At 49.9% G+C, this 16,880-nt stretch overlaps 2 protein-coding genes across 4 annotated transcripts; one reads left to right on the top strand and one right to left on the bottom strand.

The window, feature by feature from the left end:
* Window positions 1-3,423: 3,423 nt before the first annotated feature.
* Window positions 3,424-7,210, top strand: Entpd8 (ectonucleoside triphosphate diphosphohydrolase 8). Its single transcript, XM_055600503.1, has 9 exons — window positions 3,424-3,549; window positions 3,637-3,754; window positions 4,459-4,609; window positions 4,755-4,914; window positions 5,035-5,262; window positions 5,361-5,624; window positions 5,775-5,885; window positions 6,291-6,425; window positions 6,526-7,210. The coding sequence occupies exons 1-9, from the start codon at window positions 3,424-3,426 to the stop codon at window positions 6,715-6,717; spliced, it is 1,485 nt and encodes a 494-aa protein (XP_055456478.1). The 3' UTR covers window positions 6,718-7,210.
* A 76-nt stretch (window positions 7,211-7,286) lies between these two features.
* On the bottom strand, window positions 7,287-16,645 carry Noxa1 (NADPH oxidase activator 1). 3 transcript variants are annotated; one of them, XM_055600504.1, is made up of 12 exons: window positions 16,193-16,645; window positions 13,995-14,077; window positions 13,195-13,303; window positions 11,911-12,045; window positions 11,590-11,697; window positions 10,613-10,666; window positions 8,690-8,735; window positions 8,469-8,545; window positions 8,146-8,300; window positions 7,767-7,881; window positions 7,548-7,680; window positions 7,287-7,431 (listed from the first exon to the last, which is right to left on the bottom strand). In XM_055600504.1, the coding sequence occupies exons 1-12, from the start codon at window positions 16,367-16,369 to the stop codon at window positions 7,301-7,303; spliced, it is 1,323 nt and encodes a 440-aa protein (XP_055456479.1). In that variant the 5' UTR covers window positions 16,370-16,645; the 3' UTR covers window positions 7,287-7,300. The 3 variants fall into 3 exon arrangements, with proteins under 3 accessions (XP_055456479.1, XP_055456480.1, XP_055456481.1); XM_055600505.1 differs by having other exon boundaries at window positions 7,548-7,662; window positions 16,193-16,643; XM_055600506.1 differs by lacking the exon at window positions 11,590-11,697.
* Window positions 16,646-16,880: the final 235 nt, after the last annotated feature.

A 16,880-nucleotide genomic window follows, 5' to 3' on the forward strand; every position in this document is an offset into this window, starting at 1 on the left:
CTTCTTCTTCTTCTTCTTCTTCTTCTTCTTCTTCTTCTTCTTCTTCTCCTCCTCCTCCTCCTCCTCCTTCTTTTTCTTCTTCTTTTTTTCAGGAGTCCACAGTTAAAAGGCTTTGGAATTTTAGAGAAACTTTGGATATGTTAGAGAGACTTTTTTTATTTGTTTGTTTGTTTGTTTTTTCCCCAGAGACAGGGTTTCTCTGTGTAGCCTTTCCTGGACTTGCATTTTAACTAGGCTGGCCTCAAACTCACAGTGATCCACTTGCCTCTGCCTCCCTGAGTGCTGGGATTAAAGGCGTACACCATCACTCCTGACAAGACTTTGTATATTTTAAAGAGACTGAACTTTTAAAGTATTCGAATTTTTAAAGACCATTAGATTTTTTTAAGTTGAAATGTTTTATACTGTGATATTATTATCCCAGCATAAATATTAATAATATTAATATTATAATATTAATATCAGATTTTGGGATGAACAAGAAAGGAAAAAGTATGATTTAACAGTAATGCAAACTGAGCATGGTGGTGCACATCTGTAATCCCAGCACTCAGGAGACAGGCAAATGGATCTTTGTGAGTTTAAGGCCAACCTAGTCTACAAAGTGAGTCCAGGACAGCCAGGGCTCTGTTACACAGAGAAATCCTGTCTCAAAAAAAAAAAATAAATAAAAATAAAACAAAGAGAAACAGTAATGCATTTGTGTCTCAGAATAACAAGGAGTTAATTGTGCTGGCTAGTTTTTTTGTCAATTTGACACAAGCTAGAGTAATTTTGGAAGAGGGAACCTCAACTGAGAAAATGTTCTCTCCAGATTAGCCTCTGGGCAAGCCTCTAGAGCATTTTCTTGATTGATAATTGATGTAGGAGGGCCCAGCTCACCACGGGCATTGCCACCCCGAGGCTGGTGGTCTTGGGTTCTATAAGAAAGCAGCATGAGCCAGTCAGGAAAAGCAAGCCAGTAAACAGCACTCCTCTATGGCCTCTGCATCAGCTCTTGCCTTCAGGTTCCTGCCTTGCTTGAGTTCCTGTCCTAACTTCCCTCAGTGATGAACTGTTTGTTACCTGGAAGTGTAAGCAAAATAAGCCGTTTTCTCCTCAAGTTGTTTTGGTTACCGTGTTTTATCACAGCAATAGAAGCCCTAACAAGGACACCATCTATCGTCTATCTATCTATCTATCTATCTATCTATCTATCTATCTATCTATCTATCTACTATTCATGTATCATCAACTATCTATTATCTATCATCTATATTTTATCTATTTTCTATCTATATATACTATCTATATCTATCTCTCTTCTATCTATCTATATATCTACTATCTATTGTCTGTCTGTCTGAGATGGGGTCTCTCACTGAACCTGAAGCTCACCAGTTCAGTTATACTGGTTAGCCAATAAAATCTAGAGATTCACCTAGTCTTGGCCCCGACCCTGTCCACAACACTGGGATCACGCACCTAGCTTTTATGTGTGGGCTGTGTATGTGAACTTAGGCAGTCATGTTTGCACAGCAAACACTTTATCCATAGATCCCTCTCTCCATATCCAGGTTTCTTTTTTCATTTTTTGAGACAAGATCTCATGTAGCCCAAGCTGGCTTTGAACTCAGAGGATGACCTTAAACTTCTGATCCTCCTGCCTCTGAATGCTAGAATTGTCACCATGAACCACCACATCTGGCTTCATGAGGAGCTGGTGCTTGAACACAGGGCTTTATGCATGCTACTTAAACAATTCCACCATCTGATCTATATCTAGTGCCTCGTGTTGTCTAAAGGAGAATGGCTTCCTCTGGCCCTCCTACATTTGCGGCTTTCCAGCACCCAGCCCTCTAGCCTCTGGACATTCAGTCAACTGTTACCTGACTCCACTCTGGCCTGGCTCAAGTGAGTAGGGAAGAGGACAAGGTCCACAGTAAAGGAGAGGAGGTGTCCCTAGTCTTACCTTCTCCATCATTCAGGACAGTTCCAAGGTTACCCTGAGCACTAGGGGCACTGTTCTTCCTTCCTCTCCAGCAACAAGATGTAAGTTGAGGATTGACAGAGTAAAACTAGGAGAAGGCAGACCCTGAGCAGCAGATAGATGTGCCCCTCCCCCCACAGCCCCAGGTTCAGGTGGGTGGAGACAGGGTGTGGAGGACAGCAGGTGCACATTGGCTGCACCCAGAAGCAGAACTTCCTCCAGCTATCATTGAAGGTTGGCTTCCAGTTCAGGTGAGGGACGCAAGGGCTGTCCTGGTCTGTGGGCTGGCTTTGGTAGGGGATTGCCTGTCCTGGGGTACTACATTCTTTGAGGTGGAGGTCTGTACTTTCTTGCTTCCCATGTGTGACCAATTTGTCACTGTGCTTTGGGGTGCTGGGTAGGATCACAATCAAGGTTCTGGGCAGGTCACTTGTCCTCTCTTTCCTCGGTCTCCCTTCCTTCAGATGAGCTCATGCCCAACTTATCCTGTTTCCAGGAGTCCTAAACTGTTTGTCACTCATGGGAGTGTCTTCATTCTTCAGGAATATGCCTCGGGATACAAAGCCACAGAACTTCGAAGTACTGAAGGCTCAGGAAACACTGTAGCTTTGGCTAGTCCAGCGGGCAACATCATTGTGAGGAGGCTTGTTCTGAAGCAGAGCTGACCAGGAGCTGCCTAGAATCCTCTCTGTACATTGGTGGTCTGGAGTGAGTAAGGACCCAGAACCACCGCTGGGCTCCAGGATAGGTAAGGATGTGGATGTCCTGGGCACCATGGATAAAATGGCACTCCTTGATCAGCCTTGGTCAGCTGCCCAGGTTCATCTGGGGTCATCTGGGGTCATCCCAGGTTCATCAAACCTCTCAGGTCCCCATTAGAGAAATCCAAGTTTAGGGAGAAATGAATGTCTTTGTTAAAAAGCTTGGAGTGCTAGCTGCCCTTGTGAGGAGTCCACACCTGCCCCTGAATTCCAAGTAGCATGGTTCTGAGGTTACCAGAGAGATGTCCTGCCCTAGGAGACCCTAGTATAAAGCCCTGAGTTCGGTCCAGACCTGGCGTTCCTCATGGGGAGTCAAGAAAGCAAGGGCCCAGAGGGAAAGGCAGGGTAAAAGGTGGGGGTTCACATGGGCCTTCATTAGCCCTTGATAGGGACACCAGAAATGGCTGTTCTGGCTCCTCTGGACTGTGTCCTCAGACAGTACCTCCTGTACTAGCCCCCAGGCTCTGTGACAATATTGGGCCTGCTCAGCTGGACTCTGAACACTGTTCTTGGCCTTTCCTACTCTAGCTGTCCTAGCTGTTTGCCTGGCCAAGGAGGCTGCATGAGTCCCAGATCTGATACATCTGAGGAAGGTTGGGACGTGTTAAGATCTTTCCTCTAGAAGGCTGGGGTTGGGACAACAGGTGGAGCCCAAGTGTCTACTGCTGCCCTTGAAGCTCAGCCTCTCTTGCCATGGGCCTCTCCTGGAAGGAACGGGTCTTTATGACCCTGCTGGGAGTTGCAGCAGCCTCTGGGCTCACCATGCTCATCCTCATCCTGGTGAAAGCAACCAGTGTTCTCCTGCCTGCAGACACCAAGGTGCGTCTCTGGGACCTGATGAGGATGTTGGGCTGGGTGACCAGGATGTTGACCTTCATACCTTTCTGATCCCAATGTTGTCCTTAGTTTGGAATTGTGTTTGATGCTGGCTCCTCCCACACATCTCTGTTTATGTACCAGTGGCCAGCCAACAAGGAGAAGAACACAGGAGTGGTCAGCCAGGCCCTGACTTGCCAGACAGAAGGTCAGTGGGCAATACCATGGCAGGTCATTGCTGCCTGGCTTGGACTCCAGGTGATGCCAGGAGGCCCCAGAGGGAGAGACTACTTGGTGGCAGGAGGAAGCTACATATATAGTCCTCAGGACAGCACATCAACCTAAAAGAGAAAGCTTAGAGTGCTGAGGTGAGAAGCAGTGTCACACAGGGAGTCTGGCTCTGATGAGAACACACACGGATCTCATACAGCGTGCTTCCCCTTTATCCAGGGCTAACATTTCCTATCTGATCCCACACTCACCTTCTAGGAGCTTCCTATATAGGTACCACACTGCCCTGGTGACAGAGGCCACCAGGTGCTAGACCCCAGTTCATTGCCTGGGGTTCCTTTTGAGTTTAGAGATCAAAAGCCTGAGCCCAGGCACAGCAAAACCACACTCTCCAGACGCCCCAAAGTGGGAGGAACTCAGGGTTTCCTACCTTTTTCTGTGAGGACTGTCATCACTGAGCAAACAAACCAGCCTTATCTATAAGCCTTATCAGACAGGGTCTTGCTATGTATTCCTGATCGGCCTTGAACCCTCAATCTGCCTGCCTCAACATTCTGAGTATAGGCATGTACCATCATGCCCCATTAAAAATCTTTAATTTAACCTTTTCTTCTGAAAAGATACCAAACATTAGGATGTGGTCACATCTTTGGAGCCTTTTTCTAGCATACTGTGTTTCAGGACCTGGAATCTCTTCCTACACCTCTGACCCAACACAGGCTGGGGAAAGCCTGAAGAGCTGCCTGGAGGAGGCACTGGCATTGATCCCACAGACACAGCATCGAGAGACGCCCACATTCTTGGGGGCCACAGCAGGAATGAGGCTGCTCAGGTTAGATAGTGACAGGTCGCATCTGTTAGGGTCACTCCCAAAAGCCAGGCATGAATACCCTGGCTTGAAGTGCAGTAGAGTTTGGGATGAGGTACAATAGTGGTTGTGCTGAAGCTTTCCTGCAGCCATGGTCCTTTCTGCCCAGCCAGAAGAACAGCTCTCAGGCAAGAGACATCCTAGCTGCAGTCTCCCAGACACTAAGCAATTCTCCTGTGGATTTTTGGGGTGCCAAGATTCTGTCTGGGCAGGATGAGGGTGCCTTTGGTTGGATCACTATCAACTATGCCCTGGGAATGTTCCTCAAGGTACAGGGGCTGCCCAAGGGTGAGGGGTTGGTTGGTCTGAGAGACCAGTGTCTGGGGCTGGCTGGCCAGCAGCTGGGGCCAGTGTGGCTGCCCAGAGCTAAACACTTTATCTCTGGTCAGTACTCCTCTGGACAGTGGATCCTTCCTGAAGAGAGGGTGCTGCTGGGTGCCCTGGACCTTGGTGGGGCCTCTGCCCAGATCAGCTTCGTGCCTCAGGACCTCATCCTAGACCAGAGCACCCAGGCTACCTTCCACCTGTACGGTGCCAACTATAGCATTTATACTCATAGCTACCTCTGCTTTGGGCGGGACCAGGTCCTGAGAAGGCTCCTGGCTCAGCTGGCACAGGTTAGGCTGGTATCTGAAGGGTGGAAAAGTGGGATGGCATTGAGTAGAGTGAGGAGTGTATCAGACATTAGAGTTAATGCCCCTTCCTCTCTCTGCAGAACAGCCCTGTGGCGCGGGTCAGACATCCATGTTACCATCGTGGCTACCAGGCCACCCTACCACTGGCTCCACTCTATGAGTCGCCCTGTGTCCACACTACAGACTCCCTGAACCTCACTCAGAACCTCACGGTTGAAGGGATAGGCAACCCCGGGAAATGTGTGGCAGCCCTCCAGGGTCTCTTCAACTTCTCCAGCTGTGAGGGCCGAGAAGATTGTGCTTTCAGTGGAGTTTACCAGCCTCCTGTGCATGGCCACTTCTATGTAAGCACTGCTCCCCAAGGCTTTTTCTGGGGCCCCAGGTTGAACGGGAGGTGCTCTGGTGGCTCTTAGGGACTCCAACACCTGTGTGAATACCTGACTAAAGTGTCCCAGCCTCCCACAGTGTTGCACAGCCTCCTCTACTTCCCCTAGGCATTTTCCAACTTTTACTACACCTTCCACTTCCTGAACCTCACCTCCAGGCAGCCACTGAACACTGTCAATGACACTGTCTGGAAGTTCTGTCAGAAGCCCTGGAAGCTGGTGGGTGACCCTGGGTACCTGCCCTAGCCCTAGCCCTCTCCCTATACCATGGGCAAGCAGGGCCTCTGGGGTCTTATTGGGTTTTCCTGGACAGAAATATGAGATAAAGACCCATTTAGGTAGTAGGATTGGGGAGAAAAACACTGTGGCAGGGAAGTTGCCTGCTTTGGGTAGGAAAAGGTCCAGGGCTCTGATGAATTCAGCCTCTGGTCGTCATGAGGTTGGCAAGCCCAGCCTTTTCCTAGCTGGAGGATGGTGTCCACAGGGATTTACAAAAGGGCTTTCTAAAATATGTAATACTGTCCTGTTGTCTGGAGACTGGATGTATGGGGGTCCCACCATAGCTGGAGGGAAGTGCTAGAAGGTATTGGAGCTCTACTTACTCATAAGCTTCTGGAACCCAAGGTGGAAGCCAGCTACCCAGGGCAGGAGCGCTGGTTACGGGACTACTGTGCCTCAGGCCTATACATCCTTGTATTGCTGCTGGAGGGTTACAAATTCAGTGAGGAGACCTGGACCAACATCCAGTTCCAAAAGCAGGTGACTGACACCGAGAGCCCCAGCATGTCTGGTTCAGGGTAAGAATGGGATGGGACCTAGAACAGCTATCCAGCAGCCCTGAACAGCATGTGTCTCACAGGCAGGTGGCATGGACATTGGCTGGACACTGGGCTTCATGCTGAACCTCACAGGCATGATTCCAGCTGAGGCGCTGACTCAATGGTGGGCTCAGAGCTACAGCATCTGGACGGCTGGAGTAGTATTTGCAGTGCTGACCCTCGTGGCCATTGTTGGGGCAGCTTCAGTCCAGCTCTTCTGGACCCAGGACTAGGTAGAAACCAAGGTGAAATAGACCACAGGCTACAGTGTGTCTAAAGCAGGAACAGTGTTGAGATTCAATAACAACATAAATGTTTGTGTTGTCTACCTTGTGAGCCACCATCAACTGTCCTTAGGAAAGAAAGTCTTTGGCACACAGGACTTTCTGAGCACATCCTAGATGCCTGCCTGCATGAACGCCTGACTCTTAAGGGCTCCAGTCCATCGACCAGGCCAGGAGGGCAATTCCTGATAGTATTGACTCCCTTCTGCTCTCAGGGTGGCAATGGCTATGGGGATTGTACTAGTCCAAGGGATGGAAACAGAAGGGACTCTGGGGAAGGGCAGCTGTGGGAACCGGCTGTCTGCAAAGCCTGTTGTAGCTTGCCCAACAGAGACCCCTGCTTCCTCACTATAATCAGATTGGACCAGAGAGTCAGAATCGAGGTCTGCGGGCCAGCCCAGCTTCTCTCACCCAAGAGCCTTTGGTTGGATCCTCTTTATCATCAATCCCAGAATACAGATCAAATTGAGATGAGGGTAGTTTTTGTTTGTTTGTCTGTTTGTTTAAATTAAAACTGGTCTTGTCACAGTATTTATTGCTGGTCTCCTGGCTGGGGTCCCAGAACAGGTGGGGCTTCCACACAGACATCAGCTGAGACCACAAAGCACTTGGGGAAAATGCCGGTGCAGCCATCTCGGTGTCCCTCCAGCCATGCTTCATCCACTGTGGAGACACGTTGGATGCTATGTCTGTTTACAGCAAAGACTGCGCCCTAAAGAGCAGAGCCTCACCAGGCCTAGGCAACCCAGCAGTGTTGGGAAATGGCAGCCTTGTTCTACCTTCACACAGAACGTCCACTGTGTCCCCTTGGTGGAAGTCCAGATCCTCAGGCTTTTGGGCTGGGTAGTTGTGTCGAGCTACTACTTGGTAGAGGACTGGCCGGCCCCAGGCTCCCTGTGGCAGAAGGGTGGGCTGCAAGGGTGGCATGAGAGATGGGATTCCCCTCCACCCACCTAGGCCACCAACAGTAGATGTCACAGTGTCTCCCCTTGGCTCACCCGGCACTGGAGCTGCAACCCTCGTGGGCCAATGGCCACATTCCTCCATACACTCTGTAGGGATTCCTCCGTGAGGATGGGGATCCAGGACTTCTCATCTCCTGGGGCTTTGTAACTGCAAAGAGAGTCCTGAGGGTAGGTACACTAGGGGAATACCTGTTGCCTGATCTTTCCCTAAAGGAAGATAACTATCTGTGTTATCTTTCTGTGTTTTCTCTCCAGTGTGCCCTTCTAGTGGCTGCCTAGATTCTTAGGCATAGAACTAAGGAGGCCTTAGCTTTGCTCCCTTTGTTCCCTTCCTGCCTGGCTTTCTGGTAGCTCAGATCCATCCTCTTCTCCTACAGCATAGGGTCCCCACCCCCACAGCTCTCTGGCTCACCTGAGCTGCCCCGTCTGGGCATGGTGAAGGAAAGCTTGAGCCAGCAGTGTCCGCAAACTGGACAAACCAGTTCCTCTTGGGACCTTCAGGGGCACAGTAAAGTGGCACTGCAAAGTGGCAGTCACCAAGGGTTCAAGGTCCTCAGCAGCTGCTCCCTGAGGGCAGAAACATGGTTGCACAGCCTTTGAAGAGAGGTTGGTCCTTGAGCCCCAAGGATCAGAACAGAGGCTGGGTTGAAAGCTGAAAGACAGAAACTGTGAGGTAGGGCCTTCCCTGTTTCAAGTGCCCAATGAGGAGGGATTGAAGAGCAGGACAGTTCTTACCCCAGCTCCTGCGGGATCTTCAGTGGGGACTCCAGATGCCAGCAAACTGTAGCATGGAGCAGGACTCTTGGGACCACCTTTCCATAAAGGAGACACTTTAAGGTAGAGGAATGACTGGCGGGTAGCTGTCTCGTCCTCAAACTTTCCTTATGGGACAAGTGCCCATGTCCCAGCTCTCCTGAGGTGGCTCCTCCTACCCCTATTGCTCAGGATTCTCTTACCCATGGCTGGAGAAGATGGATGGCCGACTGGCCCCTCCTTGAACCTCTGCAAAGGAAGACAGAGGTTGGTAGATCCTCATCACACACACCTTCTGCAGTCATGCTAACACATTTGTTTAGATGGTCCTGTTTCATCTTACATTATGCAAAACTATTTTGTATAAATTATTTAAAATTTATTTATGCAAGGTTTGAGTACATGCATGTGCTTTTATTATTTAAATCACCCACTTCCATTGCATCCTTCAGGTTCGATGGGGGCTACAACTTAAAGTGCGTTTAACTGGATGCTGAGAGCATGCTTTGTATGTCCTAAGTTACAGGAGCATGCTGTAGATAAGTGTAAAGCACAGTCCAGGTGAAACGCTTTGACAAGTTTATAATTCAGACTTCAGTCTTTATACTCAGGAGGGTTTTGCTCCTAACATGAGCTATTCTAATTTATAGCATGAATCAAGTAGATAAATGTGTCCACAGCCTCCCCCCACACTCCCCTTTGAAGTGTTCCTACTTAAGCTGGTAACCTGGCTATTTTCCAGTTGTCAGCGTCTGCATCCATGAGTGCCATTGTTGTATGGCCGGTGTTTCCTAGACATTCCCTAATATGGTTTTGCTTTTGTTGGATTTTCATAAACAATTATACAAAAAGAATGTGGGTCCTGGGAGTGTGACCGAGAGTATAGGGGTCTTGAGGTGGTGGGTGGGTCTGAACTCAAGGGGCAACTCCCTGGGGCTCTGTCCTGGCACAGTCGGTGGTTATAGATGTAATTTGGGAGCTTCACCAGCAGCTAGCAGGAAGTCGTTAGCCAAACCTGTTTGGGAGCAAATTCATGGTAGGCCCATACCCTAGGCACACCTTGGGGCAGGGTTGAGTCCCTCCAGACCTTTGGTCCACAAACAGATTGCCCAGCATCAGTGGGGAGTCAGCCTATGTCCCAGGCCTTCCGCCAATCTCCAACTCTTCTTGGGTGATTTCCCATTGACCCTGAGAAGCCCCGGGGCAGAGTCTGAGGAGGTGTCCAGCTAGGGTGCCCTGAGTTGGAAGAGGTGGAAACCTCTGCCCTTGTTGGGCACTCCTGGTTGTGGCTTGTGAACTGGTTTTAAAGAGAGACTAATAGAATATGTGGCCGTTCTGAAGCTTACAGCCCAGTACAGGAGCTGGCAGATGCAGGGTTAGGTACCTGGGGATTTTGAACACAGCTGTAAAGGATATAACTGCTCTTAAAAATGTTGAACTGCTGGATTGGAATGAACTGAATACTGCAGAGAGATAAAGTGGAGGTGACTGTCCTATGTCTTGTAATAAGCCCATGTCAAACCTTCTCAAAGTTGCTCATCACTGGCTCTTAGGGCTGCTACAGGGCAGCAAGGGTCCGCACTTAGCTCCTCTTCACCCAGGGGCTCTCAAGGCTTGCAATGGCCAAGAAGGAAGGTTGCATTGTTTGGACCTTCTCACCTGTCTTTCCTCAGACTGTCAAATGACCCGATCACCATATGCCCAACAGAGCCTCCAAAGTTTTGCTGACAGCCCCATCTGGTCCCTGGGGTGGGTCTGAGCATGTGCCAGTGAGTTGGCCCTACTAGCCCATCCCCTGGTACAGCTGACTCTTACCTTATCCCTGACTGCCTGCTTTCCCAGAAGCTTAGGCTTATTCTTTGGCTCATGACAGGTGAATGAATGAGAGTAACCAGCCATCCCTGCCTGGTCAGAGCTGCCTCTCAGAAGGAGTGGGGATGTGGGTGTCAACTCTTTGAAGATCTAGGTCTCAGGCCATAGGAGGAGAGGTACCCTCATTCTCGAGGCTTTCCTACCATGGGACTCAAGCCTTTGGCCCATCCTGCCTAAGCCCAATTTTTCTTATCAGTGCACAGTTAAAACTGGACAAAACTAGGCCTGCGTCTGCTTGATGCCTACCCACCTACCTGCCGAGGCTGGATGTCTGGGTTGTGGTTGTCAGGGATGACAGAAGCCACCACCTAGTAGGGGCAGGAATGCAGCTGGGTTAGTACTCCATTGGGTCTACACCTCCAGGTCCCCAATTCCCAGTACTTCTGTGACTGTACTCTGCGGGGTATGCATACCTAGCTCAAGACTGCTACAGTTAAAAAAAAAAAAAAAAAAAAAAGACCAAAAGAAACATATGTACCAATAATATAAACTTAATTTTAGTATAACTTTTTAAATATTTTTGTTTCTTGTAACAGCCTTATGTTGTGATCAGTGAATTCTGATAGTTGAACAATCACAATTTCTTCTGCAGCTGTACTCAGTCTGCCTCAGGGTATATTCACAGGCAGTGTGCACCCCAGGCAGCTACACAGCCACACAGTGTTGGTAGGCCCAGCACAAGTGCTATTGCAAATGAGGTGGGTGTGGGGCCAGCCTAGGGGTCACCAGAGTACTACCAAGGTGGCCCTTCTTTGTGACACTGCAAGTAACTACTCTTTTGAGTTCCCCTCTCACATTTGGAGGTGGGATACTCCAGCGTAGCCTGTGGTTTAGGGGACCCGATATGGTCTAGGCTGACCACCCACTTCTGGGACCTTGCTATCTATAGCAGAGGTACAAAAACACAGGGAGATGCACAGACACTGGAAGCATCCAGGAGAACAGTGTGAGCTGAGGGAGGCACCACCAGGAATTCCCATCAAAAGGCCTGAGCCCCTTTCTTTAAAGCTGACTTCTGGTAAGTTCTGCCTCCAGGTCTACAGCCTGGGAACATTCATCCCAACCCTAAGAGCCTTGTGCCCACTTTCTGACTTTCAAGTGGCCTAGCCCACACCCAGCTGTCCTCATGGATACATTGGGTGTCTAGTGCAGGAGCCACCACACCATGGGCCTGACAGAAGCTTCATGTTGGCAGCAGGGTACCCAAGCTGAAAAACATCCCAGTTTTTACCTTAGCCTTGCCTAGGAAATCCACGGGCTCCAGATGCTTTAGGTATTGCCTGGGAGGCTGGAAGACCTCACCTTTGGGGACTTGCCTCAGCTGCAGGGGTACCTGTTTCTGGGATGGAGCATAGAAACCTGGGTGGCTACAGCTGCAAGAGCCTGAGCCTTGAAGTAGAAGGGGCATCCATCATGTGTGACATGTGACAGGAAGTATGGGGCACCCAGGCTACCTCTCTCCATGTCATATAGGAGAGAGGTCATTAGTCTTGAAGGAATAAGCTATAGAACCTGAGTCCAAACCAGCCTGGCTCTCACCTGCCTTCCTCACCTGCGCTTGGTCCAGGGCAATGTCCAGGATATCTTGGGCCCCCTCTGGCCATTTGGAGATTGCCTCCTCTAGAGTATCGACAGCGTTGGTCCAGAGCCCTGCCTGGCACTGTGCTGATGCCTTGTTGTATAGGACCTAGAAACAAGGACAGATATGGACCAGCCTCCCCCCACATGGTCCTCATTTGAGCTCCCTGGTCACAGTAGCTGAAGGTTCCTCTGTATGTTCAGGTGACATGATGGGTAGGGACCAGACCACCTGATGCCTGACTGGCTCAGTTTTCAAATGCTGAGTAGTCAGACCCTATATCTGTTTAGTCCTAGAAGGGCCATGTTTTGCTCTGGGCTTTTCTGCTTGAAACAACACAAATAGCTCTCCTTTTAAAGTGTCCCCCTGTGGGGACATGGGGGGGGGCAATTGGAGAGATGGCTCAGTGGGTTAAAGTACTTGTTGCTCTTCCAAAGGGCTTAGGTTAGACTCCCAACTCTCACATGGTAGCTCATCAAAAATCCCCCTGGCTAACACTCTCCTAATCTTGCATCTTGCCACCACCATTAACTACTCCCTGTACCTCCAAGTCTAGAGTATGTCTAAGGATTCCCATTGGCAGTCCAGGGACACTAAGAACCACATGTAGTGTATCAGAGCACTCCAACGGGCCACCTACATACTCAGTGACATGTGAACTCAGTGATGCTGGGAGCCCATGCTCCCTCACTCTGCAGAGCTGAGCACACAGCAAACCTAGCCTTGCTACAAGGAGAGAGACCTGCCTAGTCCTCCCGTGGCTCTCTTATCCTTCTGTTTTCTCTGGATCAGCTAGAGGTACTGCTGAGCCAACTCCCTTACCCCAAATTGATCTATCACCTTGTCATGATTTTCAATTCTGTCCTGCTTTTCTTCCATGCTTTTTCTCCCATGCTGGCTGGCTCCAAAGTGTGTGAGTAGTCCACTCCCTTCACTGCCACTCCAACCTCCTTGGGCAATCAAGGAGCTGGTGGATTTCAGGGCTCCAAAAGTCTTTGGCTAGACAGGACACCTCATTCCACATGGCTGACCATGACAGTAACATCAACATAATGGTAATAACCCCAGCAACACTCCAGTCTTCACCCTAGGACTCCAGTCAGGACCTCAAACTACATTATAGGACCCCTGTTGCAACCTAGGGCCATGGCAGAACCCTAGATCCCCCAACAGAACCCCAGGGCCACAAAGAGTATCTCCAAGCCCCAGTGACACTGCTTGGCATCTGAGCTCTACAGAAAATAAATGCTTGCTCACCTCCCATGCTTGCAATTTGAAGTGCAGACCCAGTTGTGTGTAGTCAATGGCAGCATTGCCTCTCAGCTGGGCCAGGGCCAGCTGGAAATCAGACACAGCCTCCTGGAACCTGCGGGCATTGGGGGTCTCTCAATAGCTACAAGGGAGGGGACGAACCTGTGGAGGGTGGCTTTTGGGTACCCCACCCATCCTTCTCTCCATGCCAACTCTGGAAGACCTGAAGGCAATAGTACTCACCTAAATATTAGCACTTCGTGGGTACTCAAGTCCAGACCAGTGTACTTAACAGAAGTTTATTGTCCTGTTCTGCATAGGCTCCTGAACACCTGCTCTCTGTGCCTGACAGAGCCCTTGCTTACACCCCAACCCCTCTTCCTACTGCCCTGGGCATTCCTTTCTTGCCTCTCAGGTCCTAACCTTATGAGACCTTCACCAACTCTGGATAAAATCTGTTCCCCAGTAGATAGTCCACTTCCCTCAGTTAGCCCTCTGGAGCGAATTGGAGCCTCTATCCCTGATTATTCTCTTAGAGAGCTGAGTGGCCTCCACATTGTGGGATAAAGCCTGGTTTTCATGTATAAACCGACTATAAACATAGTGTTCTCACTACAGCAGACATGAGGAGAAAGCCAGGGGTGTTGGGAAAGCACTGTGAATCTTGATGGAGACAAGGACCATGTGTGTGGGCTCCAGACTAACCAGTTACCCTCATCCAGGCTGAAGGGGCTCCAGAGGAGAGAAGGAAGGAAAGAAGTGCAAATAACCACCCAATAAGGGACAGGGGATCCTGCTGTGCTCACCTCTCCAGCTGGAAATTGGCCACTCCCCGCTGGAAGAAGCCAACAGCCATGCAGGTGTCCTTGGTCAGTGCTTGGTCAAATGCCTAGGGACAGGAATGCTTGTGGAACACAAATCTCAGTAACCCAGTGCCACAAATGCACATGGAAATGAATCAACTGACGAGAGCTGCACAGCAGCGCTGTGCAAAGCCAGAGCCTGGAGAGGTGCAATACTGCACCAATTTCTCAGCTGCCCTGAGCACCTCACAATAGGCTCAGGGCACATCCCTGTGGCATAGAAAACCAGTTTGTCCACAGTGAGCACTGAGTTAAAAGAAAATGCTCCTATCTCTGGGAGACAGGATTGTGTAAGATTTTTGGCTTTTTAAAATCTCTTTTTGGAGGCTGGAAAGGGCTGCTCTTCCAGAGGTCTTGAATTCAATTTCCAGCAACCTCGTGTTCTCATAGCCATCAATAATGGGACCCAAAGCCCTATTCTGGTATACGAGTATGCATGCAGACAGAGCACTCACATACATAAAATACACAAATAAACAGTTTAAAGTTTCTTTGGGTAGCTCACACAAAATGGTAAATACCAGGTATTGATTAGAATCAGAACACAGAAGTTTTCTGTGCACAGAAAGCACAGCTCCTTAAACCAGACTCAGAAATGTGTGTCCCCAGCAGGGAAAGCAGCCATTGGTTAAACCTGGCGTAGTTTCCTGAAACCACATCTGGCCGGGTGACTGTTGAGCTGCATCTGACTTTGAAGTCTGCATGCCACCATCAGCCTAGAAATGGAATGGCTGCACTGGCGGGCCAAAGTGCAGCCTTAGATTTCCTTATTGCTCTTATGCCACCTGCTTCTTAAGTTTCCAGGTCTAACTGATGTGCCTATCCTTAAATTTTATTGACTTAAGGCACTGCACATTCTTCTCCTTACAGCAGACCATCTGAACTCTACTCTAGTTACAGTGTGAGGAGGTAAGGACACGAGCCTCTATGGAACCGCCTAGTAACAGAACGTCACATTTCCTTTCCTAAACAATAACCCTTTTGGTTTTTTGTTTTGTTTTTCAAGACTAGATTTTTCTGTGTGTAGCCCTGGAACTGGAACTGTCCCAGAACTCACTTTGTAGGCCAGGCTGGCCTCCAACTCAGAGCTCTGCCTGCCTCTTCCTGTAAAGAACTGTGGATTAAAGGCATGCGCTACCATGCCCGGCTTTTAATGAAGAAACAATTATTGAAGTAATTGTAGGTGCAGATGAATCTGTAAGAAATAATAGATGAAGGCTGGCAAGATGTCTCGGGGGTAAAGTCACTTGCCACTATGCCTGGTGACCTGAGTTTGATCACCAGGTCCCACAAGATGGAAGGAGAGAATTGACTCCTGCAAGTTGTCTCCTGATTTATACACACATGTAAATAAATAAATATATAATATTAAAATTTCAAGAAAGAACTACTAGAAGAGACCATCTCCACACAGCCCAGTCTTTCTACTCTCACCCTTGGTGCTTGGGCATCTTTGCTTCTTGTCTGTATGGCGAATGATGAGAACGTCTGAGCTGTAGACAGGATGCTGAAGGTTTGTATCACATCCCAGGAATGGCTATCACACTGATGACCATGCACCAGGGAAGGCGCTGATGCCTCCTCTACACTGTGCACCCCTGAGCAGTTCTGCTTTGAGAAGCGGTGGGGAGACATGTGGGTGCTAAGAACTGGGAAGACAGACTGTGCGTACCACCCTCACCACCAGCATCTACTGAAATCTGTTTCCACACACCTACACCTTCCCAGGACCGGCAGAGTCCCAGTCTGCTGACTCTGACCTACTCTCCAGCCTGCCTTCGGGTATGCCGCTCCTTCGGTCCTGAGCATGTGAGCCTGGGCTGCTCTGACGGATACAGGACTGCAGTAATTTGGCTCATGTGGCCCTGTGCCCCATTCTTGCCTCAGCTAAGAGAGGGGTCTCCAAGCCACATAGCTCCTACCTGCTTCAGACAGTCACTAAGAGGGAACATTAATAGAACAATCTCTAGTTAATTGATAGGGTAAGTAGAGATTCCTCCCCTTCCAAGTGACTATGAAGTGGAGAAGGGCGGCCATTGGAAGATAAGGATTCAGGCTGCAGTCACATCTTCACTTGCATTCTCCTATAGGCCTCCCACAGGGATGCGGGGAATCTCTGTCACCAATCCTGGGGCGCTTACCCGTAACGCAGCCTCGGGGTCCCCTGCCATCAGGTGCACGCAGCCCATGTTAAAGTACATCTTGGCCAGAGGTTCCCGGACGTTTGAGAAGAGGCACAGCGCGCAGTCCCAGTCTTCGCGTGCCACAGCCAGTACCCCCTGGTGCCAGTCCCGTACCTGATCCCCTAGGGAGCTCATGGAAATGGGGATATCTGCTTTGCGATGGAGAAACTCAGCGATTCTAGCCCGAGAGCGCGGGGCAGACGGAGGGCGTCCCACAGAAATTGGGGAATCGCGGGCCAAGAGCCAGGACAGCAGCGATACAAAGTTGGTGAGACCCGGCTAATGGGCGAGCAACTGGAGTTGTGACTCGCCGTGTTGAGACCGCCTTGTTGAGACTGACGTGACGGCCCGAGGCCCCGCCCAGTCCCAGGCCCTTCTCTGAAGTCCCGCCCTGAGCCAACTAACCAAGTCCGTAGGACTGCGGACAAGGTCTCCGATCACATAGCCACGCCCCTTCATGCCAGGCTGATCTGTCCACTTCCTGGCCCCCAGCTCAGCGCCAATAAGACCACGCTCATCTCCATATGGACACTCCCTCCCATCTGCTCCACCTCCCAGTTCTTGCCTTCCGCCGGACGTGACCACGCCCCTTACTCAAGCCAGACCCACCCCATCTTTTTCACTGAAATCTCAGAGCTTCTCTTGC

Source organism: Psammomys obesus, unplaced genomic scaffold (assembly GCF_907164565.1).
Source record: "Psammomys obesus unplaced genomic scaffold, mPsaObe1.curated_primary_1811, whole genome shotgun sequence".
Classification (NCBI taxonomy): domain Eukaryota; kingdom Metazoa; phylum Chordata; class Mammalia; order Rodentia; family Muridae; genus Psammomys; species Psammomys obesus.

Excerpts from the sequence above, each read along its gene's own strand:
- Entpd8 (XM_055600503.1), top strand. The coding sequence starts at position 3,424 with ATGGGCCTCTCCTGGAAGGAACGGGTCTTTATGACCCTGCTGGGAGTT. Across the intron at positions 4,915-5,034 it reads CCCTGGGAATGTTCCTCAAG|TACTCCTCTGGACAGTGGAT; the intron begins GTACAGGGGCTG and ends ATCTCTGGTCAG. Across the intron at positions 5,625-5,774 it reads CTGTGCATGGCCACTTCTAT|GCATTTTCCAACTTTTACTA; the intron begins GTAAGCACTGCT and ends TACTTCCCCTAG.
- Noxa1 (XM_055600504.1), bottom strand. The coding sequence starts at position 16,369 with ATGAGCTCCCTAGGGGATCAGGTACGGGACTGGCACCAGGGGGTACTG. Across the intron at positions 10,667-11,589 it reads ATTTCCTAGGCAAGGCTAAG|GTGGTGGCTTCTGTCATCCC; the intron begins GTAAAAACTGGG and ends TGCCCCTACTAG. Across the intron at positions 7,432-7,547 it reads AGTGGACGTTCTGTGTGAAG|TGGATGAAGCATGGCTGGAG; the intron begins GTAGAACAAGGC and ends GTGTCTCCACAG.